The sequence below is a fragment of the Drosophila elegans genome, unplaced genomic scaffold (genome assembly GCF_018152505.1).
Source record: "Drosophila elegans isolate 14027-0461.03 unplaced genomic scaffold, ASM1815250v1 contig_133, whole genome shotgun sequence".
NCBI lineage: Eukaryota > Metazoa > Arthropoda > Insecta > Diptera > Drosophilidae > Drosophila > Drosophila elegans.
In genome coordinates this window covers 643263-666336 of record NW_024545499.1, presented here as the reverse complement: position 1 = coordinate 666336, position 23074 = coordinate 643263, and the positions used below count along the sequence as shown (strand labels likewise).

General features: G+C 38.4%; 1 protein-coding gene and 1 long non-coding RNA gene across 3 annotated transcripts; one reads left to right on the top strand and one right to left on the bottom strand.

Annotated features, from left to right (window-relative positions):
• On the bottom strand, positions 1-22837 carry LOC108145171 (protein N-terminal asparagine amidohydrolase). Of its 2 annotated transcripts, XM_017270404.2 has the most exons (7): positions 14712-14992; positions 3176-3527; positions 2899-3081; positions 1694-1902; positions 1473-1634; positions 613-726; positions 1-322 (listed from the first exon to the last, which is right to left on the bottom strand). In XM_017270404.2, exons 2-7 carry the CDS (start codon positions 3426-3428, stop codon positions 311-313), a joined length of 933 nt encoding a protein of 310 aa, XP_017125893.1. In that variant the 5' UTR covers positions 3429-3527; positions 14712-14992; the 3' UTR covers positions 1-310. The 2 variants fall into 2 exon arrangements, with proteins under 2 accessions (XP_017125893.1, XP_017125892.1); XM_017270403.2 differs by lacking the exon at positions 14712-14992 and adding an exon at positions 22694-22837 and having other exon boundaries at positions 1-726.
• On the top strand, positions 17528-18344 carry LOC121467974. The gene is made up of 3 exons (XR_005977985.1): positions 17528-17548; positions 17638-17679; positions 17799-18344. It is a non-coding gene; the product is annotated as an uncharacterized LOC121467974 (long non-coding RNA).
• Positions 22838-23074: the final 237 nt, after the last annotated feature.

Genomic DNA, 23074 nt, shown 5'->3' with positions numbered 1-23074 from the left:
TGTGTGTATGTATAGCCAAGCCATTTTTATATATTTTCTTACAGTTTCGATTACAAGTTATGGATATAGCTAAAATGATTGCATTCGAAATTGATTCGTTTCGTTTACACGGGGTATGCGCATATATATTTAGCTAAGAATCTCTTTTAAATAGTAATAGGTTCTTTTATGGGGTCACATACATAAATATTTACATGCATATGTGCACATACAATTGTAATAATTATTGATCATTATTTATCGCTTTCACGTTTCCAGTTCAGATCCATTTCTAAGGCTCGTCCCAAGCATCCGTCTCCAGCGTCGGAACTCAATCTTGTATCTAATTAAAAAGAGATTATGTCGCATTCATCAATTGCAATTGCTAGTCAGGCGATAATTACAGCAGATACAGGTTTATCGGAATATCAACGGCAATTACAACCGAATACACTCAACTCAACTCAACTCAACTCAACTCAACTCAACTCAACGATTAAAACTCAAACAAAGGCAAGCAGAAGCATTTGCGGTGAAGAGCGACATTTAACGCATGCACCAGACACTTAACAAATCTGCGACAGTTTCGAATTGCGTAACAACTAAACACTAAAGTAATCTTTAATATCTAACCAGCACCCAGCAGCCCGTGCCATCGTCCCGTCGAAAGTAGCGCGGCCGATTGTCCCTGAAAACGGTGACGGCGGGGAACTGGTTCTCCTGTATAAACCTTATGGTGGCACGCGTCTGAAATGTAACAAAGTAATTTGATTACACAGTTTATAACAATATTCTTTGGATTAAATAACTTCGACTATTCCATAACAAGAAAGGAAGCATCCTTTGGCAAGCCGAAGTTTATATACCCTTGCAGCTATTGCAAAACTGAAACATCTTTAAAACATCGAAGTTTTGAATTATGTGAGTACATATAAAACCAATTGAAGGTATGATGATTTTCACCTCAATTATTCGATCGTGCCTATGGCAGCTATATAATAACGTTTTCCGATTTAAAAAAAAATTAAAAGCCTAATTCTGACTTATGAAACAACTTCTATGTTTAAGGGAATTACAAAAACAAATTAATGTTAGAGAAGTTAAAATTTGCTTTGATATATATTTTTTTATTCCGGTTATTTCCGTGGTTCCCACTTATGTACTACCTGCCATAGGTAGACAATTTTTGGGAACGTTGCATGCAGATAGCTTTAAAACTGAGAGACTAGTTTGCGTAGAAACAGACGGACGGACTGTCGGACATGGCTTGATCGACTCTCCTAGTGATGCTGATCAAGAATATATATAGTTTATAAGGTCGGAAATGTCTCCCTTACTGCGTTGCAAACTTCTGACTGAAATTATAAAACTCTCTGCAATGGTATAAAAATATTGTAAAATCTAGTGTAAAGCTTTTCTATATCCATTAAAAACAACGAAATGGTTTTTCGACCAGCTATCAGAGGGTGATTCACATGCAAATGCAAACACACCTGAGGAGCAAAGTGAGGTGGCTCCACGTCGGGACTGGAGGACAGGTGCTGCAGCAGAAACTCATCCGTCTGGGACAGCCACAGATCGGCGCCGCGCAATGGATCGTAGTTGAAGGGTCCAATGCGCAGCATACCCAGCGATGAGTCGTATACATCCAGGACCTGCCGAGTGTTTAGAAACCATTGGTATCGTCCAGTGTTAAGGATCACTGCCCACTCACCGATTGCGCTCCCATGAAAATGCGAGCGTCGCGCAACTCCCGATCGGGTCCTCGGTCCGGAAAAGAGGCCGGAAAGATCTCACCAGTCTTGATGTTGACTCCCACGCCGTAGATTATCGGGCAGCTGATCTCGCCGCGCATCATGGTATTCAGTTCGCCCACGCATGCCTGCGTCAGATCGATCTCAAGAAGGTGATTGTGGAATGATTCTGAAACGCGAAAAAAAATATTTAATTTTAGATGCCTTTGGCTCTTTAACGACATGTCACAGAAAAAAAATATATAACATAAAACTCAAGGTTTTTATTCTTAATTTTAAGTAAAAACATATCGCATGGCGTTAAATATAATATATATGTTTAAATGTGAAATGGTACAGCGTTTGAATTAACCAATCTGCGCCAATTCCTCAATCTAAAATCAAACGTTGTGTTCGGGTCCGCCAAATTTGATAACCATTTATTTTATCGCAGACACTTTAAGGTTCTTAACAATGATAATAAATAAAAGAACCTACATAGTTTTGAATTTAAAAATTCTACTTTTAAAAATTGTAGATTTATGTTCCTTTTTTTCACAGAAATATTTAATAACGTATCTTTTAAAATTGAATCAAATCTGAATGAGAAGTTATGGAACATTTAAAAAGGCTCATATTACGCATTCAAACCTAAAGTGTTTGATTAGTTAACAAAAGAACAATGAATTCCCAAATTTCATACTAAACAACTTACTTTCTTAAGGCTACACCTATTTTTTTTAACTACTGAATTAAAAGTATATATTTAAAATAAAAATAAATGTCCTTTTTCTGAGTTTGTTTTGCGGTGACCAAAATTCTAGAGAACTGGATCTTGAACATGAAACAAAATTCGTTTAATAGATTCAGTAAAATAACACTATTCACTAGCCTTTTTATGAAAGATTTTTAAAAATATGCATTTTTGACAAAATGGTAAGCAATTTAATCTTTTTTTTTCGATTTCCACAAAAAAAAAAACAAATATATATTATATATACAAAAAAAACATTTTTTTTTCGAAAAAAAATGGAATCGAAATCGAATCACAGATAGCATTTAATTATTATTATTATTATACTTAAAATAAATAAAAAGAGAAATTTGTAAAGCTTGAAAGTTGTAAGATGGGTAACGCCATAAACTATTTAAATACTATGCAGTCCAATAGAGTAGGTACACTTACGCATGATGCTGAAGAAGACGTCCTCGCCGTAGCCCTTGGCATCGCGGTAGCCACCAATCAACTGCAACTCGATCCGACCCTCCGGGTAGCCGACGGCCAGCTCCTGGACCCGCGACACCATGGTGCACACAGCCTCGTCCACGCCGCTGCCATCGAAGTGGGCCAGAGCCACGGCTCCAGATCCTGCCGCGAAACGGTGGGTTAATGAGCCAAATGAAGCCAATTTATGGGGCACAGGGCGTTGGAGTTGGAATCGGAATCGGAATCGCAATCTTACCCGAATGGCGGACCACGACGATAATACAGGTGGTGGCATCGTCGGCGCCGATGATGTTGACGTGCTTGTCGTGCGGAGCGGAGGCGGCCAGCTCCCGCTGTCCCACGTAGAGCAGCCCCACCGGACCCACCGACTTGGCCTGAATGGAGTGCAGCTGCTGGGCGTAGTCTCTGTAGACGGGATGCTGCAGGAACAGGCTGTTGGTGTCCATGGGGCAGTCGTCCTGCAGCACACCGTTCAGCACGAGCACCATCCTGGCTGTCTGTTATGTCCTTCCTAAACCCTCTTGCAGGGGTCTCCTCGCTTTAAATTACTGCGGCGGCTTGTCTCGGGCAAGACGAGTAGCAGGCAACTGCAAAGGGGTAGAGAAAACACGGAATGACTTAGAATCCAAGCGAGACGGGATATTACAACTTCAACTTTATCCGCTTGGAGCTTGGCTCCAACTTCAACTTCAACAGAAGCAGCAGCAGCAGCAGCAGCATAAAAATCAATTTACGATGCCCGCAACGGCCGCAGATTTGCATGTTTGATAATAATTTCATGCAGCCGCGCTGAGAAATGTGTTTACACCTCGATCCCTTCTTGGCTGACTCGTAAATTTAGCCAGCTCTCGAACAACAAAGCGCAAATAAAAATGTCAAAAGCTGTGTGCCTGCGGCCGAATCGATTCCCTGCCCTGTTCGCCAGTTAACCAACAATGGACACCCTGAAATTGGTTCGCAGGGGCGTGGTTCGAAAGGGGGAGGGGGGAGGTGCAGCCGGCTCGTGGCTTTGGGTAAATCTAATAAAACAATTAGAAGGCCACTTGGGGGGGTCATCAATTTACGGAGTGATACCCACTGCCCATATGGCCGGCAATTGAGGCAAACACCCGAAGTCACAGATGTCACACGAAAGTTAATAACCATTAAGTGGCGGCCAGCGAATTAACCAGCAAATGAACAACAAATTTAATAGAATTTAATAATGCTCAGCACCCCACTCGGTTTCTGAGTGCAATTGCAACTCGAGCTGAGTCAGCGTCGCTGGGTAATTGAATTATTTACCTACGGATGCTGTCTAGTTTCAATTAAGTGAAATAAAGACAAGTTAAAAGTTCAAGTATAAGTGCATATGCGAGTAGTAAAACAACATCGTAGAGACTCATAAACATAAATGATTACATGGGCAGTGAAAAACAATCGTCAGGGCTAATTCCCGATGCAAAATTCGTTGTCTGCCCGAAAACCCGAAAAAAAATTAAGTAAACCAATATGCAAACAAAGCTCGAAAGAATCCCGGCCAGAAACAACACTATTAACTTGGCCCGGGGCGGAAAACAATGGAAAAAGCTGAGGAAAAATCAAACAGCAAAACGTGAAGAGCTCTGGATGCCTGGATGCTGGATGGTGCAGGAACCCAGCTAGGATAGCAATTGTTATGCTGGTCTTCGGCCTGGTCTTGCCTGGAAGCAATTTAGCCGCGATCATGCATGAATCTTGATTAGATATTCAACGAGAAATAATTTGAAAATGATGACAGTTGGCGATAGGCGCGCTCCACTCTCGAAGCCAAAGGATGGATGGTCACAGTGAGAGAAAAGGGATTAAATATATATTAAAAGAAAATCTATGCAAATATTGTATAAATTATAATAATTATATACACTTCATTTTCAGTTTTCAGTGTAGTTAAATTCAAACAGATTTTAGAGTCACAAACAAATAACCAATCATCATCCTCTTCTAAAGAATTCGCGTTTTTACCAACTCGTAACTCACAAAGAGTAACACAAACATCGCCGCGAGTTCTTCAGAAGAAGACGACCATGTAAATACTCGAATAGCGCTATAAATAAATCGACTTTACAAACCGCTTAATTTAGTGGTACATTCTTCCTGATATTTATACTTGTAGACCAATTTCATAACGATTCCAAGCAAGCTGAGAAGATTTGTATAAATAATAACACCAAATAGCGATTATTATCGTTTGAGATTTGAAAATTAAAATCACAATTAACAATTATCTGAGAAAAAACACATTAATGTGTTCAGAATTGTACTATAAACAAGAGAAGAAGGCGACCTTCATATTTGGATTTGACAGTCTGTACCGAATAGTTAATATTAGGCCAAATTTGTCTTGTCCGATAAATATGGAATTTGCTATTAAATATGTTGTGGGTGAAAATTTGAGAAAAACGATCAAGTCTTTATTTTACAAAATGTTTTTTTAAGGAAATTTTTGGTATTCGTAGAGATCCTAAGTCTATCAATCTAATTGTCAAAAAAAAAATCATTTCAATTAACTAATGTTTGAGCTTTGTGAAAATAAAAACTCAAACGAATATTTCAGATGCATATAAATAAAAATCTAAAATAATGATTAATTAAGGATGTTGGCGAGTTTTATTCATAAAAGTTATTATTGTTACGGTCCCTGTGTGTTTCGGTTAAAGTGCTAGAGATTTCATCAATATACTCCTGATTTTTGCTGTGCAGGAAAACGAGCAGGGCAATGGAATGAAGCTGAAGCTGAAGCAGGAAAGGAGCCGCTGAATGCAGGCGATCTATGTAGGTGAGGCAGGATGACCGAGTTTCCCCCAACTGATTCCTAATCAAAGACCCAAAAGTTCTGTTGACTGAGCTGGCTGAGCGGGCGGTCTTGCCAGTCACTTCGTGCCTGGGCCACAGATTCCCTCCACTTGATAGGCCCGAAAACCTGAATCCCGAGAAAAGCCAGCCAACGAGGAGTCCCCAATCCCCAATCCCCAATCCCGGCGTGATCGATGGCAGTCGAGTGGATGGCAGCAGAGGAACGCAGCAAACAAGGCCATCAGAAACGATTCAATTCATTAGGCCGGCGACGAGTCTATTACGTCGACTGGTCCGGACTCCGGAGAACTCGTTACGGTTCTGGCTTATAACAATCACAAATTATGGGTTTGTGGCCGAGCGGGCAAAACGATCTTGTAGACTTAACACTGATAGCCAGGCCAGTGCCGGGCCGAAAACAGGTTCCATTTGTCTACTGGCCGGGCATTCTTGGCCACATGATTGATTGCAATTTTGACGACTGCAACGGCGGCGGCAACTGCAACTGACAGCAGCAGCAACAGCTACAACTGCTACTTTTCGTCTTGGCTCTGGCCGTTCTGACCATTCTGGCCACGTAATTTACACCCAGCCACTTCAGCCACTACTTGCTGCTCATCTGTCCAACTGTCGGAACACGCTGGCCGCGCATTTCAAATTCTTTTGGGCAGCCCTTTGCACGACACAAATGTCAACAAGCGCGAACAAATTTTTAGCCAAAATACGAGCCACAACACAACTGGTTTTCGGGGGCTGAGATTCTGGCCAAAATGAAGCAATTGCAGGCGGGAGGAAACCAAGTCATGTGACAGGGGAGAAGGCGACCTGAGTTAGAGGAATCAAAGCGACTTGGATCTGGCCAAATTCAAAGTTGCAGTGGAAGGCCCTCTTCCGGGTTCGTGATTTTTCTTTGTTGCTGCTGCTGCTGCTGTAGTTGCTGCACAAATGGTTGCTGTTGCTGCTGCTGCTGTTGCAGTTGTCATTGTTTTGCACACATTTCATGGCCAGCATGCGGAAATATTGTAAAATTAATTTCAATCGTTTGTTAATCGAAAGATAACTCTATACAGCCAGTGGGTTCTGCTCTCCGCCGATCTCGATTTCGATCCCCATGCCCAGCCATTTAATGCCGCACTGACAATTTAATTTGGCCCAGCTGCAGCGGATTGTTTTGGCCCTGGCCCAAGTCCAAGTCCAGGTCCAATGGCTTTGGCCAAACGTGACTGCCAATTGACTTCCACACAATTTCGCTTTGGCACGCAAATATCGTGAGGCCGGCTACCTTCCGAGCTCCCCAAGAAATGGTCACCAAAGACAAAAAAAAACAAAAAAATGGAAATCGAAAGTTTACATTGAGTGGAAGCTGGGCTTCGTGTTCCTCTCCGGCGGTTACAACTTTCTGGGATGCCAAAATCAGCCGAAAGAAACAGCAACAACCGGAGGAACAAACTGAATTGAAGTTGACATTTCTGGCCATGTTTTTCGTGTTTCGTTTTTTTGGGTTTGGGTCTAGACCAACGACTCCGTCTTGCTGTGCCAGATGCCAATACATGTACATATATATAATATATGTCTAGTCAAATCCGAAAATCTTAAAATCCAAAGTCTAAAGTCGGAGATTTCCTGAATAGCTCTAATTAGAATTGCCGATCGTCGTGCTCCCCGTGGCTCAATGTGCTCGAATCAGCAATTCAATTCTATAATTCTATTTCATCCAGATAATGATTAATGATGATAGGTTCATTATACGCGTACTGTCGTCGCCTCTCATTCAATTAGAAATGCAGTAAAATAACTGGAAGTTAGTTATGACCTGGTACTTGGCTGTCAATCACTCAATCACTCAATAGATGTACCGCAAAGGGAGTGTCAGTTTATAAGGAGTTGACAATAGAAACATACGATTACAGAACAGAAACGAAGAAGATAAAAATAGAAAGTAATTTTCGGGATAAGTTACTTTAAATAGGCCACATAAAACATTTCATTTTTATCTTTGATGGCATACCAATATTTATATTATTTTTAAAAGAATGCTATCTTCTGTTAAAAGGACAAACACACAAAAAAAATAATCGTAAAGTTTGATAACGACTGTTCAATTTGATATTTACAAGAGATTTTGATTTTAAGCATTGAAAAATGTAAATTTGATGTTGGAAAATGATACTTTCTCAATAATAAAGTTTTGATATTAAAATATAAAATTTACAACATGGTCGATTCAACATTTTAATATCAAAAAAATGTTTAATATATTGATATATATTCGATCATATCAAACTGATATTTCATGTATCACGCATAAAATGATACGGAATTTCATCAGAATAAATATCATATTTTATCTTTTTTTTTCTGTGTATACAAAATTTTATATGCTAACTTTATTGTTTTATATTTTTGTCTTCAAGAAGTAAAGAAATAGATACGTAATATAAATCAATTTAAGCTCTTTACTTTTACTTTTAGGAAGGCACGAATATAAGGACTGTATGTATAATATAAAGTTTTTGAAACAGGCTCTCAATAATTAATTAATTAATTAATTAATTACCTAAAATGTTAAAATAAATTTGGTGAACAATGTTTTAGTTGATTTCTTGGGTTCTTTGCTTTATGAATTGATCGTATTAAAGGTTTTGGAAGAAGCTATTTGAGCTCCCTGAGTGTCCCTGTTTAGTCTACCAGGATAAATCTCCCATTTAGTGTCATTTGCGTTGCACAATTTCCCAGACTCAGCCGAAAAGGAAATCTATTTTCACACAGCAGTGAGGCCCAAGAAAGGCGAATTCCCACTAAGTCTCTTGTCCCATTACTAAGTTGGGATCGTCTGCCGTTGTTGCTGTCGTGTAGTATCTGCTAACTGGCCGGTGTCTCTGCTTTTTTAGCGAATGCCTCCGCCAGCTGGTTGTTTTTCCTTATTTTGTTTTTATGCCTGCTTATGCAAATGCAAATGCGACTGTGGCGCGGAGTGTGCGTAAACGTTTGCGCCTTTTGTTCACATGGATGTGGATGTGGATGTGGATGTGGATGAGGTCCGCCGATTCCGAAAGCGTTGCGCTGCCGTCATGTCCAGTAATTAGCATAGCACACAGTCCCAAACGCAGTCGTTTTCTTACAGTCTGTTTTTTTGTTTTTTTTTAACATTTTTTTTCCGCCGATATTGTTGCTGTTGCTGGTTGACAACCGCGGCACTTTGTTTGTCCTCTCCTCCGCAGTTGCACTCGTCAAACAAACCCGCCGTCGGTTTGCATTAGCTGAAACCAAAGTCTGACTTACTCTAACTAAGTTAAACTCGTTTGACTTTTATGGACTGCGCTTTACGAATGAACTGCAAATTTCTCGGAATATTGCTGGACTTTTAATGTTTAGATTATAAAGCCATGGAGAATCCGACAAGGATATTAAAACGATTTTAAGAAATTCTGTAGTTTATCTACCATTACTTTTATGCAGTGAATCCTTTTGTATATTAATTTAAAATTACTTCTTGCACAGATTTTATCTTTTAAAATTTGTTTGTGGAGTAGCTATTTTTTAAGGGTATACTTGATAAAACATGTACTCTCACAGTTGATATTTCAAATTACAAATTTCAAATTAAATTTTTTCTACTCCTAATAACCAATTAGGAAGGATTTGCCGGCGAAGTATCTCACAAGTATTTCCAAATTCATATGAATTCCGATCAAGGATTGTCCATTGCATTCGCGTTTGTTTTCTTGTCTGATGCGCCGCCAGCGTAGAATATTTGCCAGCGCAATTGGACATGTTTTTCGTGGGCTCATTTCTGCTTTTTTATGGCCAAAACACACACCGACCGACACATATACAAAACAACTGCAGCAGCAAGAAACGACAAAATCCACAGCAGTCGGCTGGCATTTACAACATGCCTACAACGTGGTAATGGTAATGGCAGACCAACTGCTGCACCACCGCCGAACCACACCACAAAAAAATGTTGGATAATTTTGCAGTTAATCACAGTATTTTAAAATTTAATTTTTAATAGGCATGTGTGCGAAATTGAATGCAATATTTTGTTAAATCTAGTGGAAAGGTATTCTATAGGTATTCAATAGGTCTTTAGAATCTTACATTGATAGGAGGAGCAAAAACAGTTTATAGTAGGTACTGTTTCAAAATCACATTGAATTTGAATTTAATATGTATATATATTTCAGTAAGAATACTTTACGAAAACATTACATTTTGGGACAAAAACTTAAACTGACTACAAATATTAGTTTTCTTTATTTTGTTGACAAATTCTTTTTTTCTGAAGGTTTTTTATTTAAGTGAGATGTTTAAATAAAACGAATTAGTACTTAAAATTAAATTTTGTCCAGTGCCCTGCACCACTGAGGCGGCAAGTTGGTCCCGTCTTGGAATACCAAATTTCATAGCGGTACACTGCTAAATATTTTGCAGCAACAGGCAACAGTAACAGGCAACCACAACAACAACCACAACAACCACAACCGAATACGTGCGGGGGCGGAGGTTTGTTTTTATAGCCGCCCAACCGCCCAATCGGCCCTCCCCCTTCGGTTCGGTGGTATGTGGTATGTGTGCACCACCGGTTTGATCTTGGGCATTCATTCCGCATGCGGCACTATAATTTATAACAACTGCTGAAGGCGCTCGCCGAGTGTGCGACTCTTGCAGCTCCTCGACTCCTCGACTGCATCTCTCCAACTCTTTTCTCTTCTCTTCTTTTCTTTTCTTTTCTTTCCTTTTTTTTTTTTTTTTTTTCCTTTATTTTATTTTCTCCTCTGGCCGGCATACGCGCTGCGTTCATCCTTTGTGGCCTGAAATTGCAGCTCATTGTTTGGCTTTGCCTTTTGTATACCCTTTAAAGCGAGGGGTATGATGGCAGGCTATCATTCTGATGCGACCTCGCTCGATTCTGATGCTACGCCATAGACAATTACATCTTTTGTGAATTTACAATTTGGGTTTATGCCTTCGATAGGTGTTTAACAGATTACTTTGTTACTTTTTAGTCTGAAGATGAAGTTGAGTTCATTAAAATTTGGTAGTGTATAAAATTAGCTTCCCTTTTAATTAATGCAGTGTTTGTTGATTAAATGAAATATTTTCAGTGATCCTAAGCTCTTACATCCATTTTAAAGTCTTTAAGTAATAAAATATCATATAAGTTATAAGATGTTAATATATTCTCATAACATTAATATGAATGAATACAAGGTATTTTAATTAAGCAATCTTTATAACCATACAATTAGATTAATAGCTGGTTGACAGTAACTTTCAAGGCATTTACTCCTAGCATTTTCTAGGGTATATAGATTTCGCCATTAGATTTGTCACTCCTCGATTTTGTGGAGTGGAGTGGCAGGCACGCCTCTATCTGCAATGTGCGATCTATTGCGACGGGCGCTTTCCTTTGAGCGGAGCAACTTGGCCTGCGAAGGCTGTGAAGCTGTGGAGCTGTGGAGCTGTAGAGCTGGCTGGGATTGTATGTGATTGTATGGGATTGTATGGGATTGGATGGCAGGTCTCCAAATCGGAATGGAGCAGTGCGAGCTGGGTCTTGCAGGGAGCATCTAATGGCCGGCGGACGCAGCTCCATTTCACCTGAGATTGATAGTCGTTGACGTCGTTGCAGCTATTCGGCTTGGTTTGGTTTTGAAAGCCGCTGAAGGAACTTTTATGATTCGGCCCGGTGAAATATATATATATATATATTCCTGGCCAGCGCGATGGAATCTGAATAGATGATTTCCTTCGACGCTGCTGCCTGGTGTGTCTCTTCGGCTTGATTTATAGGAAGCGATTGTGCATTTTGCAAATTACGATGTCTCGGGAGCTCTGGGGATTACTTGCTGCCCGGCATTATTAATACCTGAATGCAGGCACACCAGTAATAACAACATCATCATCGTCGGCTCTTTGGCCTCCGCCTCCGCCTCCACCACCAAATCCTCCCTGCTCCTTCTGCTGATTGAATCTTTTATGTGTGGATTTAGGAGCCATCAGCGGCAGGAGCAGCAGAAAGCAAATCCGGAGTTGAAATTAAATATTTATTAAATCGACAGCACACACACACACAATGGCATATAAATCAGCTTAAAAACTATTCAATGAATATTCCAATCAATAGACCATCGCACACAAAACAGCACGAGAGGTGGGTGATGTTGCTGTCGAAGCTTTAGAAAATCTATGACCCCTGACAAAGTCGAAGGAGGAAATTAAAATGTTGGGCAAATGAGATGGCCACAGCTCGGCCACAGATTAGTGAACATGGCATTTTTAACATACTTGCAGTATGAGAACAGATTTATCTTACCAATATGAATTGTTATTGACAAAACCGTTTTCTAAAAAAAAATGTTTAAATATCACATCATATATAATTAGTAGTTCTGAGAATTTTTTTGCTTTTTATATTATTTATACCAGGTAACGATTTTTAGAGAGATAATTATCGAATTCTAAGAGGTTGCCAGGCCGATGACTAATGTAGTTGATTGTAAGATGTTTTTCCATGTGTATATTTCATCCCCGTTTTTAAGGCTCGGTGAAGACATCCTCTGCTGATGCAACCTTTCAACTTCTGTCGAGAATCTATTGTAGCAATTATGTCCTTTTCTTGTAAGGACCTCTGACGAGTGACCGGCAGACAACTTGGGGCCAAAAAGGGAGTTGAAGGCAGTCCAAGTCATTGTCCTCGGGTTACACTGACCAATTTCGAAAAGTACAAATTGAGCTGCACTCACCTGGCTGCCAGGCGGGGGGTGGTTATGCATTGTGCAGCGAGAGTTAGTTTAATTAATTCAGCATCGATGGCTGTAAACAAGCTTCGGCCAGGCCAGCAAGCAGGCTGTCTTTGACAGCTTACTCGAAAGAGGTGTACAGGCACTTGTCGTCAGTCAGTGGAGCGCTTTTTCGGCCCCCATCTCGAGAAAATCACACACAAACTGAAAGAACTTTGACCCTTGACCCGGTGGAGCTGATGCTAGCTGCTGGCTGCTGGGAGAGTCCCCTACGAAGTGGTGATGTTGCCTTCAATTAGCGCTTTGGACACAGATATTAGTTGGAAAAACAGTTACTCCAATTTTTAATGGCATCTTTTTTGGAACACTTAATGTAACAGAGAGAGTTTTTCGGCTTGGCTCTAGGGTGTTAGTGGTGTTAGCACATCTATACACCTTGGAGTCTGTCGGTCGCCATAAAAGATCTTCGAGGGAAAAACTAATTACACAAGTCGTAAAGTCTTAGCAAACCTAAAGGCAAACCAAATGAGATGTTTCGACACTTGACGGAAATGGACTGACAGAGTCAATCTGACTCATGCCGTCTATACTTATCTACACTTTGGTTATCGGGGAATTTTAAATATTTTTAAATAAACAAGTGGGTGTTTATTTACAATAAATCACCACAAAAAAAAAAAAACAAACATTCTTATAAAATGTTTAATCTTTAACAATATATTTTTGTGTTTTTAAATAAGTTTTCTTTTTGTACTCAAGAAAACAAACACTTTCAACACTTAATTTGCAGTTAAATTGTGCAGATTATTTTTATTTTTCATGTTTTGCCATAATTTAAAAAGATTAACACCCTAATAGTTTTTTTTATTGTTAATTAAAATGGAGGCTTAACTGATAAGAATAGAAAAGATCAACTAAAAACATTTCTTGTTTCAATTAATATATTTTTGTTTAGCTCAATTTATATTAAATAACCCACTGCAATGTAGCTCGCTATCGGATTTAATTTAAACGAACCCCCATTTAGATTCTTGTTCTTCCCTCATCTTTTCCATCGATGAAGATAGCCAGAGTAAAATTATTTTTAGACCAGCTAATATTGATCATCTAGGAGGGCTTGATTGATCGCCAGGGATAGCGGAGGCGCGGACTCCTTTTCCCAGAGTCCATGATCAACGATTGCACCGACGATCGATCCATTGGCCGGCGAAATAAATTGTTGCTACACGTATAAGACATCGTGTACGACAAGTTAAGACAACGATCTGCTCGCCTCTGCGGCTTCAGACTGAGTCTTGGCCAAGAGTCTGGGTTCTGGCCAGAGATTTGGGCCCAGCGATCCGCATCATGTGGCGTTGGTCGCTGCAGGACCGCCAGTCTGCAGATCTGCACTACGAAGATCGCCTGCTTCGGTTGCGTGGACACTATTGCGCAGTGTGTCTATATCATTAATTAATTTAATCACTCGAACATGATTTCGCTGTGCGCCTGTTCGCTGCCAGTTGTTCTCACAAAAGTTATTAATTTCGAGGAAAAGTGATCGATAGCCGGGGAAAACCCGGCGGGAAAATCGAAGATAAGGCGCTGAGGATCCCGCTCTGAATGAGGCAACACAATATAGATCTCTGATGCATATTGCTGAATAATCAGCGTCGTCCGCTTATCAGCTCCTCGCAGCTCCGATCCCATCCTCTAGCAGCGTCCCATAAATATTAACGATCTTCTGGCAATGCGAGATAAGAAGGCATTTTTTTTTGGTGATTCTCGTGTCTAAATCTGGGAAATCAAATCTGGGCAGTGGATGGGTCCCAAGAAAGATTCAACTCACTTTCGTTGGCTTATAGAGAGTGTTACTATAACAGCGAGTGTTACTTTAACCTCTAAAGATTTTCCAACTTACCCTGATCTGCAGTATCAAACTGAACTTGATAGGGCTTTTAAATAAACATTTTTAAAGGCTTCTAGCTAAATTATTGTTTTGTTGTTTTGTTGTTGTATACCACAGAACCCCTAGATTTATCTGCAAAACATTTGAATGTATTTTTTAGTTTTCTAAGGTTTCCTAGGAATTATCTTCAAAAAACTAACTTTCTTTTCGATATCTGACTGCACTTGATCGGTATATAAAAAAGTGTTCTATGCGTTTAAATGGTATGTTTTACATAGTTTATATATTTAATTTGTAGAACATAATCTTCTAGAACTTACATTGATTTGCAATTTCTCACTGCACTTAAAAGGGTTTCTATAGTATTTGTAGTCACATAAATGGGATCTATGGGATGGTTTCTTTCACTGTTTGCACTAGGCCGTCGGCATTTGTTTACAATGTTTTTTATAGACAACTTTTCTTTAAAAACTTTTGATTTTATAATCTTGTAATTTTAAATTTTTTCTTGATTTTAAGGGACTTTTTAAGCTTAGTCAGCGAGTGCGCTGAATTATCCGCGAGACGACGAGAAGCAAACCGGAATGAGACTGAAAAGCAACTGAGCCGCAAGTCCAAGTCGAAGTCGAAAAGACACTCGGCGAGAATAAAAGAGCAGCGCCAGCGCCAAAGCCTTTGGAACAGTTTCCAGTTGAGCCTGCGTTGGGCAGAAAGGGAGCGCATGCTTGCTGCCGGCAACCTAATTGGACCCCTCGTTGCGACGCGCTCTCTCGCGCTCGCTCTCCGGAGCCTCTCTCCCCGACTTGGAGCCTCTCCCTTTCGCTCTCTTGGGGAGGTGCGAGCGGGACGGCGCATGGAGCAACACGTGTTCTTATCAGTCGGTCATTGAGTGCATTTTTAGATGAGTGACTTGAGTTTGATAGCCAATGAGTGGAGTGTTTATTCTTCGAATTTGGCTTAATTTCATTAGATGCCGGTCCACTGTCACTCGCTTCGGTAAGTGGTCACTCGTTCACTTGGGGTTGCAGTTCTTTTGGTTTCCTAATTGGTCAGTGGCCAGCGCTTTATGTACAGCAAATGCATTTGGGATGGCCCCTATCTTTGCTGTATTTAATAAAAGTAAAACACAAAGGGTTTTCCATAAAAAAATTATGAGTTGTAGCAGTCTAAATCTTGCACAGAAATTGATCTAATTTGGGACCATCAGTTGACCACTTAATCATACATGATATAATTCTTACAATATACTAGCAAGACCATTTTTTTTATAATTATAACCATTTGTTAATTTTTTATTGTTTAAGATTTCATTATTTAACGACCTATTTTTCAGAAATCCAGTTTTATTTTTGTTTTATATATCTACTTACGTCTGAACTCCAAAAAATCTATATTTTTGTACGGAACATTATTTACAGTTGAGCTTTCATAATGTAAAATGTTTTCAAAAAATTTGTATTGCTAATAGAAAGTAAAAGCATAGTTAAAAGTAATACTTTAACGCATTAACTAAAACTTATATAGCTTATAACTTATAGCAGTCTAAATCTTTTAGAGAAATATATCTAATTTTGGCCAATCATTTGACCACTTAATCATACAAGATATAATGGTTAAGGATAATTTCGTACGAGATACTAGCAAGCCCACTATTTTTAATTGTAATTATTTATTAATTTTTAATTATTTAAGATTTCAATATTTAACTTCTTTTTTTTTTTGAGAAAACGTCCTATTATTAATCCAGATTCACGGATCTTAAAACGCTACAGCATTCATTCATTCTCCAGTTTTATTTTGTTTTAGTTATCTACTCATTTCTGGATCTCCAAAAAAAACTATATTTTTTGTACGGTTAAAAGGTTTTCTTAAAAAATTTGTATTGCCAATAGTAAAATTTAAAAGTAATTTTTTAACGCATTTACTAAAACTTATTTCGATGGGCTATAGAACTTCGATTCATTAAAGTTTTAAATTTATTTGATTTTAAAGTTAACTTAGCTGCTTTATTCTTGCCATCCAATCCCCAATGGAGTACTTGAGTTGACCATCTGAAACTGGAGCACAAAATACTCACTCGTATCCCCCCATCTCCTTACTCAATCTCCCAACTTTTTATCCCAAAATGCAACCTTTTCAACGAATACCTCTGCCTGAATTGCTGCTTCATCCCGAAGGTGGCACAAAAGCCATTACGCACCGCTGTGAGATTGTAATCTAAGCTCTCGTTATTGGAGCAGGCTGGGATTTAATTAGACAAATGTCCCACAATTTGTAATGTCATTTTTCTCAGCAGTTGCGGAAAATCCGAATGTAAAACTTTTTGGTGTTGAAAATGCAAAAGGTGAACGAAGATGTGGAAAAGCGGCAAGAGGGGCGGCAGATAGCACCCGAAGTAAGAAGAAAATATGTCTAATTTTGCACCATGTGGACAGTGGTCATTATTTTGGCCAGTGATGGACTCTAGGGGCGTCTGGGGGGGGGGCTTCCAGGTACCAGAAATCTTTGCCAAGCCACTTCCCCGCCCCCCTCTATTTCTGCGAGTGTGTGTGTGTGTGTGTGTGTGTGTGTGTGTGTGTGTGTGAAACAGCATGCGGTCCCTCGACAAAAAATGAGATTTGCTGACCGGTGGTCATTAAAGCACATTTACAATGAGCGAAGCCATGTTGGCTTGTGGCTAACATGGTCTAAGCCAGCCCCTCGCCCCTCCCCCCAATCCACGGTCTATGGCCATGCAAAATGACCAGAGACAAGCGATCAAATCGATGCCGAAATTAATTTATCTTGGCACTGGCTACCAAAATTTGACAAATTGCAAATGTATTTGAAATTGACTGCAAGTTGTTAGATCCAAGAGGTTCGGAGGGGGGAAGTTTATTGCAGGGGATACGGTATAAATTGAACAAGCTGGTCCTGATAGTTGATTAAATTTTCATTTGGCTTTTGCAATATCTGGGCATTTTAATTATGTTGTTTAATCATCGATGATTTTATTATTCAACAAAATGAAGTTTTTGGCAACTAGCTTTCCGGGTTTTTCTTTTCAAAAATAATAGTTATGATCCTGTCTATTGCGTTAAATATTTTACATTAATCCTGCTGATAATAAAATTGTTAGTTTATGAGCCAATTATTTTTGAATTATTTTAATGAATGCGTAAGTAAACAAGCATTATAATATTATAAGGGATAATTAACAAATGTATACATTTTATTCAAAAACAATATTTTTCTCTAACAATTAAGAATGTACCACGTTAATACCTAATCCTTCGCCAAATAACCCACGTAAGTAAAAACAACTCTGTAACTTAAAGTTCTTATTTTTAAAGAATATTTTTTCAATTTTTTCATAACTCAAATATGTTTTTGTACACTTTACTATACACTTTGAGCTGCTTTTACAGAAGGGAGAGCCAGTCAATTAATCTTATCAAGTTGTGAACTTTGTAAGATTTCCCTGGCAATTGCCTATGTTGAGGTCTGATCAAACACAACCCAATGAAGCACCCATCTTTTCCAGCATCCCGCTCCAAAAACCGCACCCACCATGCACGCAGTTGATTGCACTAATTGGCAAAGAGCGTGACGATCGCTGGCGATGGACATCAGCGACTGGACAACGCTGATGGGGAGTTCATGGGGAGCTGGATGAGACAATGAGACAAGATTTTCATTCATAAAACACTCGCTGAGTGGACCGGAAGTTCTTATTTGATTGCAAATTGTGATAGGTTCCAAGAAAGGGTAAACTGGAGCATTTCAAAATCCTATTCATAATTAAAACTTAAAAACAAAATTTGTTGAGAGATTTGCTCCTATTTAAATAATACAAAAAATGTTTATTTTTTTGAACTGCAAAATAGTTTAAAACATAAGAAAAAATAGTTGTTTCAATTTTAGATTGTTAATGTATTAACACAATAAACATTATTATGATTTATTTGAACCTACTTGAAACAATGTACTTTATCAACTTTATTCTTCGTTTTCAACTGAACTTACACGACCAATTAACGACTTGAATTCAGACCAGCAAATGTGGTGCACACGTTATTGGTTTTACACTAGATTTTATTTGCAATACTTATTGTTAATGGTATAATTTCTAATATTGACATCCAAATATTTGGGGTTCTTATAAAAACCTATCAGATTAAATTGATTCTTACTTAGCCAATAATTAAATATATCTCAAACTCAAGTTATTTTGTTTTTAACAACATTTAAGTTTCAGTTATTATTAGTAGTATGAAGTGAACTCAAAGGTAGAGTATCCCCGTTTCCGAGTGTTCAGAATAGCAGTTACTTTCTTGTTCCTATGCCAGCAATCGCCCAAGTTCAAGAGTGTTAATTAAAGCAAAAGCCTTAATTATTGCTATTTGTTTGTTTTTCCCTGTTGTTGTCACAGGGGAAGTATTTCCGCCAGGAGTGAGCTAATCCGGTCACAGCTGCCGTCGCCTTGGTCACCGTTCGGGATCGCATTTCCCCGGCCCAGAGGTCAGGGGTCAAATGCAGGCAGAAATATGTAAATGCAGGGCGCTTGCGTGGAGCGATAAAAACAAATCGAAAAGGGAACCCACTGCTAACCGATTTCCACTTCAATTTCGAGTCGGGTCATAAACTTGCCAGCATATTGGAGGAGCAGTTCTGGGCAGTGGGTATGGCAGTGGGTCTGGGTATGGGAATGGGTATGGGTATGGGTATGGGAATGGGTCACGAGCTCGGCGGTGCAAGCTAAATGCTTGTTAAAGGGCGGGTACGCGATTGTTGCTGTTGTGCGGTTGGTTCGTGGCAACCACAAAAACAAATCAGCCGTTGTGGAGCGGAGCGAGGCATCTGCATCAACATCGGCATCGGCATCCCGGCAATTGGCAAATTCGATTTGCAATTTTTGTACAAACGCTGGAGGATCTGCTGAGCTGCTGGTTGAGCAAACAATTTAGAATGAAGTGCAATCGGGAGTCAGAAAGTTGATTTGCAATTTAATGGCAGCGGCAATTTGCACCTCATCATCATCATTATCCCGGCAGATCTTTCTCCGGGTGATGATCTTTCAATCGTTCAATCAGGCGGTCCAGCGTGGCGAGGCACGTGCAGGTTGCAACCTACAACCCGTGATCCGTAACCCAAAGCCCATTGCCCATTGCCCATTGACCACAGACCGAGCAATACAACGATCCTCAGGATGTCCCACATATTTCTCGCTATCTCCCGACAGAAACAAACTATTCGTATCATTTTGGAATTTCACCGACTATCGTGGCCGCAGCTGGGCAAACCAGGAAGTCTGCCTGCAACAAGTTGCCGCAGCAATGAGAAAAATTTCGCTAGATAAATAATGCATATCTCACGCACTAGCTTGGCGGACCAAAGTTGAATTAAGGCTCAATTTTACACAGAGAAACCTAACGTTGCAAAACCAAAATTAATACAAGATATAAATGAAAAATATTTTCCATAAAAATAAGTTTAATAATAGCCTAACAATATACATAAAGTCGAGTTTCTTTAACTCAAAATTGATTCATTTGAGATTTCATTAAACCGAACTTGTTTTCTTGGCAACACAAAATACAAGTACAATTAATTCAATAACTCGAAGTCTATATAACTCGACCCGATAAAATCATAAACCATTTTAATCTTTTTTTGAGTGCCAAAATATAGATATAAAAAAAATATTATGGATTAAACAAATGTCAATGAAATTAATAATTATTTTTAAATATTTACGAAATGTTAACTTTTATTAAATATTTAAATCAACATTCGTTAAATTTAATATAATTGGATTCCTTTTTTAATACGTATAACTTCTTATAAAGTTTGTGGACATTTCCTATATCAATATGATATGATATAATAACTTTGAAAAGTTAAGAATATTTTTCTTGAGCCAGTCCCACTTTCAATATGAAAATGTTTCGAATATATGACAAAATTTGGTGACATTTTTTTTCGGTGCAACTGAAGTTACTGCTTTTGGCCGTTTAATGAAGGCCTAGATCCGATGCCTGGCCATAATAAGCAATGGCCAACAATGAAATCTTGGCTCCAGCCAATTTATGCGATGGCTTGCAGTCTGGCTTTCTGGCTTTCTGGCTGCTTTTTATTTGGCTTTCTTGCTTTTCAGCTCCCTTCTCGTGGCTGCGTGTTTCGCTTTGGCGCGATTGCTTGGATTAATTTAAGCCCTGAGCTTGGCAGCCTCGCCGAAAAGATTCATTAATGTTTGATTTTGGGTGCTTTCCTATTTACTTTTTCCCAAGATCAAGCGAGATTTACGCCAAATTGCCAGTGCCCCGAGCTTGGGCGAAGCATCCGCTTCTGTCCCGCCAACTCCTCAATCCTCAATCCTCAATTCCAGATCTCGTATTCCTCCCCCGACTTTTGTTTTTACCGTTTCTGATGCCGCTTTGATAGACAGTACGGACCAACTGCAAAATTGGTTCATTAAATGCAACAGTTTGTTTAGTGGAATTGAAAAACCCGCCTACAGATAAACATCTCTGTTCCAGTTTTCTATTCCCACAAAATTAGGTGAAAGCGAAACTGAGAAGCTTTGCTATTCGATTAAGTTTTTCGGAATTGGAATTAATTGACTAACATTAAGACCCTATACAACCGCTTAAGATTCTTGTGGAAAAATTTTAAAGAAGGTACAGATATAACATTTTTCTTAAAACAACAAAATTACACATAATATATTTGTAAAAGGTATGTAAACTAAAAATATTTATGGTTGAATTGAACCAAAAAACAAATTTTATCACATCTTGTTTCTTAATCGTTGATGTCATAAGTAAGTATTAAGTTATCATATGGGTCTCCTCAGTCAAAAATGAACATACAAATTTCCACACAATTTAATTTTAATAATGTTGCATAAGTCAACATCATCATCTAGTGAAACAATATTTTCATTCAGGGAAAAATTTCTTAAATTTTGTTTTCAAATTTTGTACTTTTAGTGTGTACTTAAAGAAAAATAAACAATAATGGAAGGGGGTCTTCTACTCTCGCAGTTTTAAAAATCCGATTTTTTTCCTTCATTATCAGGGAATGCGCTTCAAAAGGGTTTACCGTAAGATACCTATTTCAATAAAGTTATACACCGTAATTTACCTTTAAACGCGTTTACCCGAAAGTATATTTTATAAAAAAACTAGCCCGATTTGAATAATTTTGTTATTCCAATTGTTCACAAAACATACCGCCATAATTGGCCGAGTAGGATTTTCGATATTTTTTTGTTACGATTTTATAGCCCCTAATAGGTTAAATAACGACGTAAGAAATTGAATTTTTCACTTATTGTTGAATAAGTGCAAAATAAATAAAAAAAAGTAGAAGACCTTTTTAAACAAATATATCCTTGCATTTATAAAAAAAATATACTTGCATGGCTCTTATTTTATATTTTTCTTCTTATTTAGACCAGAAACGGTATTGAATAATACGGTAGTTTTGTTGTCAAAATGACACAATTTTTTAAAATTAAATGTTATTCGGAGCACATCTATAAAAAATACTTCTGATTAGAACGGAGGTGGGAGTTAGATTTATGCTGGCAGATATTTGGTAACTTTAAATAAATAAACACTACTGTTTTATTGCGTAAGTTTAAAAACAACGAAGATATTACGATTTTTCTATTTTCTGTGGCACACACGTATGTATGTACATATGTATAAAAGTTTTGTAAATATAAAAGCCCATATTTCTGAAATCAATTCTGAAAAATTGAAGATTAGTTTGCGTAAAATGCCTTTTAAAATGTTTTTTAAAAGACTTGACATTTAAGTTGATTTATCACCTGTTCAACCCTGTAAATGAAATTCTTAGACGGCAATATTTTAAGAGTATTAAAAATAATAAGATTGGGTTCGCAAAGGAACTTTTAACTAGGGTGTTTTTAGGAATACCCTTAAATGTGGCAGGCCTCCGATCGAGCTGTCTGGTTAATTAGTGTTATAACATTTACAAATTGCACCCACATGGGCAGCACAAAAAATAATTCGATAATGTTCAGAAAAAGTAGCGGGGAGGGGGAAATTACAATGTGCAACTCGTCAAATAACCACGCGATGAAATGACCGCATTAAAGGCTGCCGAAAAATTCCTAAGCAGGCGGAACATTTGCCCCGGTTATTAATACATTATTTATTACTTTTCCATCCCCCGAATTGAACTGAATAAGCAACCATTAAATATTTGTAAATACGACAGTCAAAAGCCAATTGGCCCTATGTTATTGTTTTTAGAAACATACGATTCTGGGTGGTAAACCATACACACTCACTTTTACATAGCACCAAATGGTTCCGCGATTTTCACTCGTTTCGTATATCTTCACAATTTTCTGTTTAAGCTCATAATTTATTGGTTTTTAGCTAATTTTTACTTGCTAGCAGCAATATGTTGTTTATTTCTTGCGTTTAGTGGAACCGCACACAGGTATCCCCAAAATACCTCCAGAAATACCATCGTTGAAAAGATACCAAACAGCTGTTGTCTGCACACTGATTTCAAAGTATATAAAATCATTTTGAATTATAATTTTTGAAAGAGCATAAGTTTTAAATAAAAGATTTAAAGGGTGATAGATAATAAACATGTAACCGGGAAATTATACCAGTTAGTTTTTAAACCGACACTTTTTAAAAATATATTTAATCAATTT

What these genes read in the sequence shown, in the direction of transcription:
- LOC108145171 (XM_017270403.2), bottom strand. Translation starts at nt 3,428, where the DNA reads ATGGTGCTCGTGCTGAACGGTGTGCTGCAGGACGACTGCCCCATGGAC. An exon ending in TTTTCATGGGAGCGCAATCG is followed by an intron (nt 1,635 to 1,693) that starts GTGAGTGGGCAG and finishes AACACTCGGCAG; the next exon opens with GTCCTGGATGTATACGACTC. An exon ending in CACCTCACTTTGCTCCTCAG is followed by an intron (nt 727 to 1,472) that starts GTGTGTTTGCAT and finishes GTTACATTTCAG; the next exon opens with ACGCGTGCCACCATAAGGTT.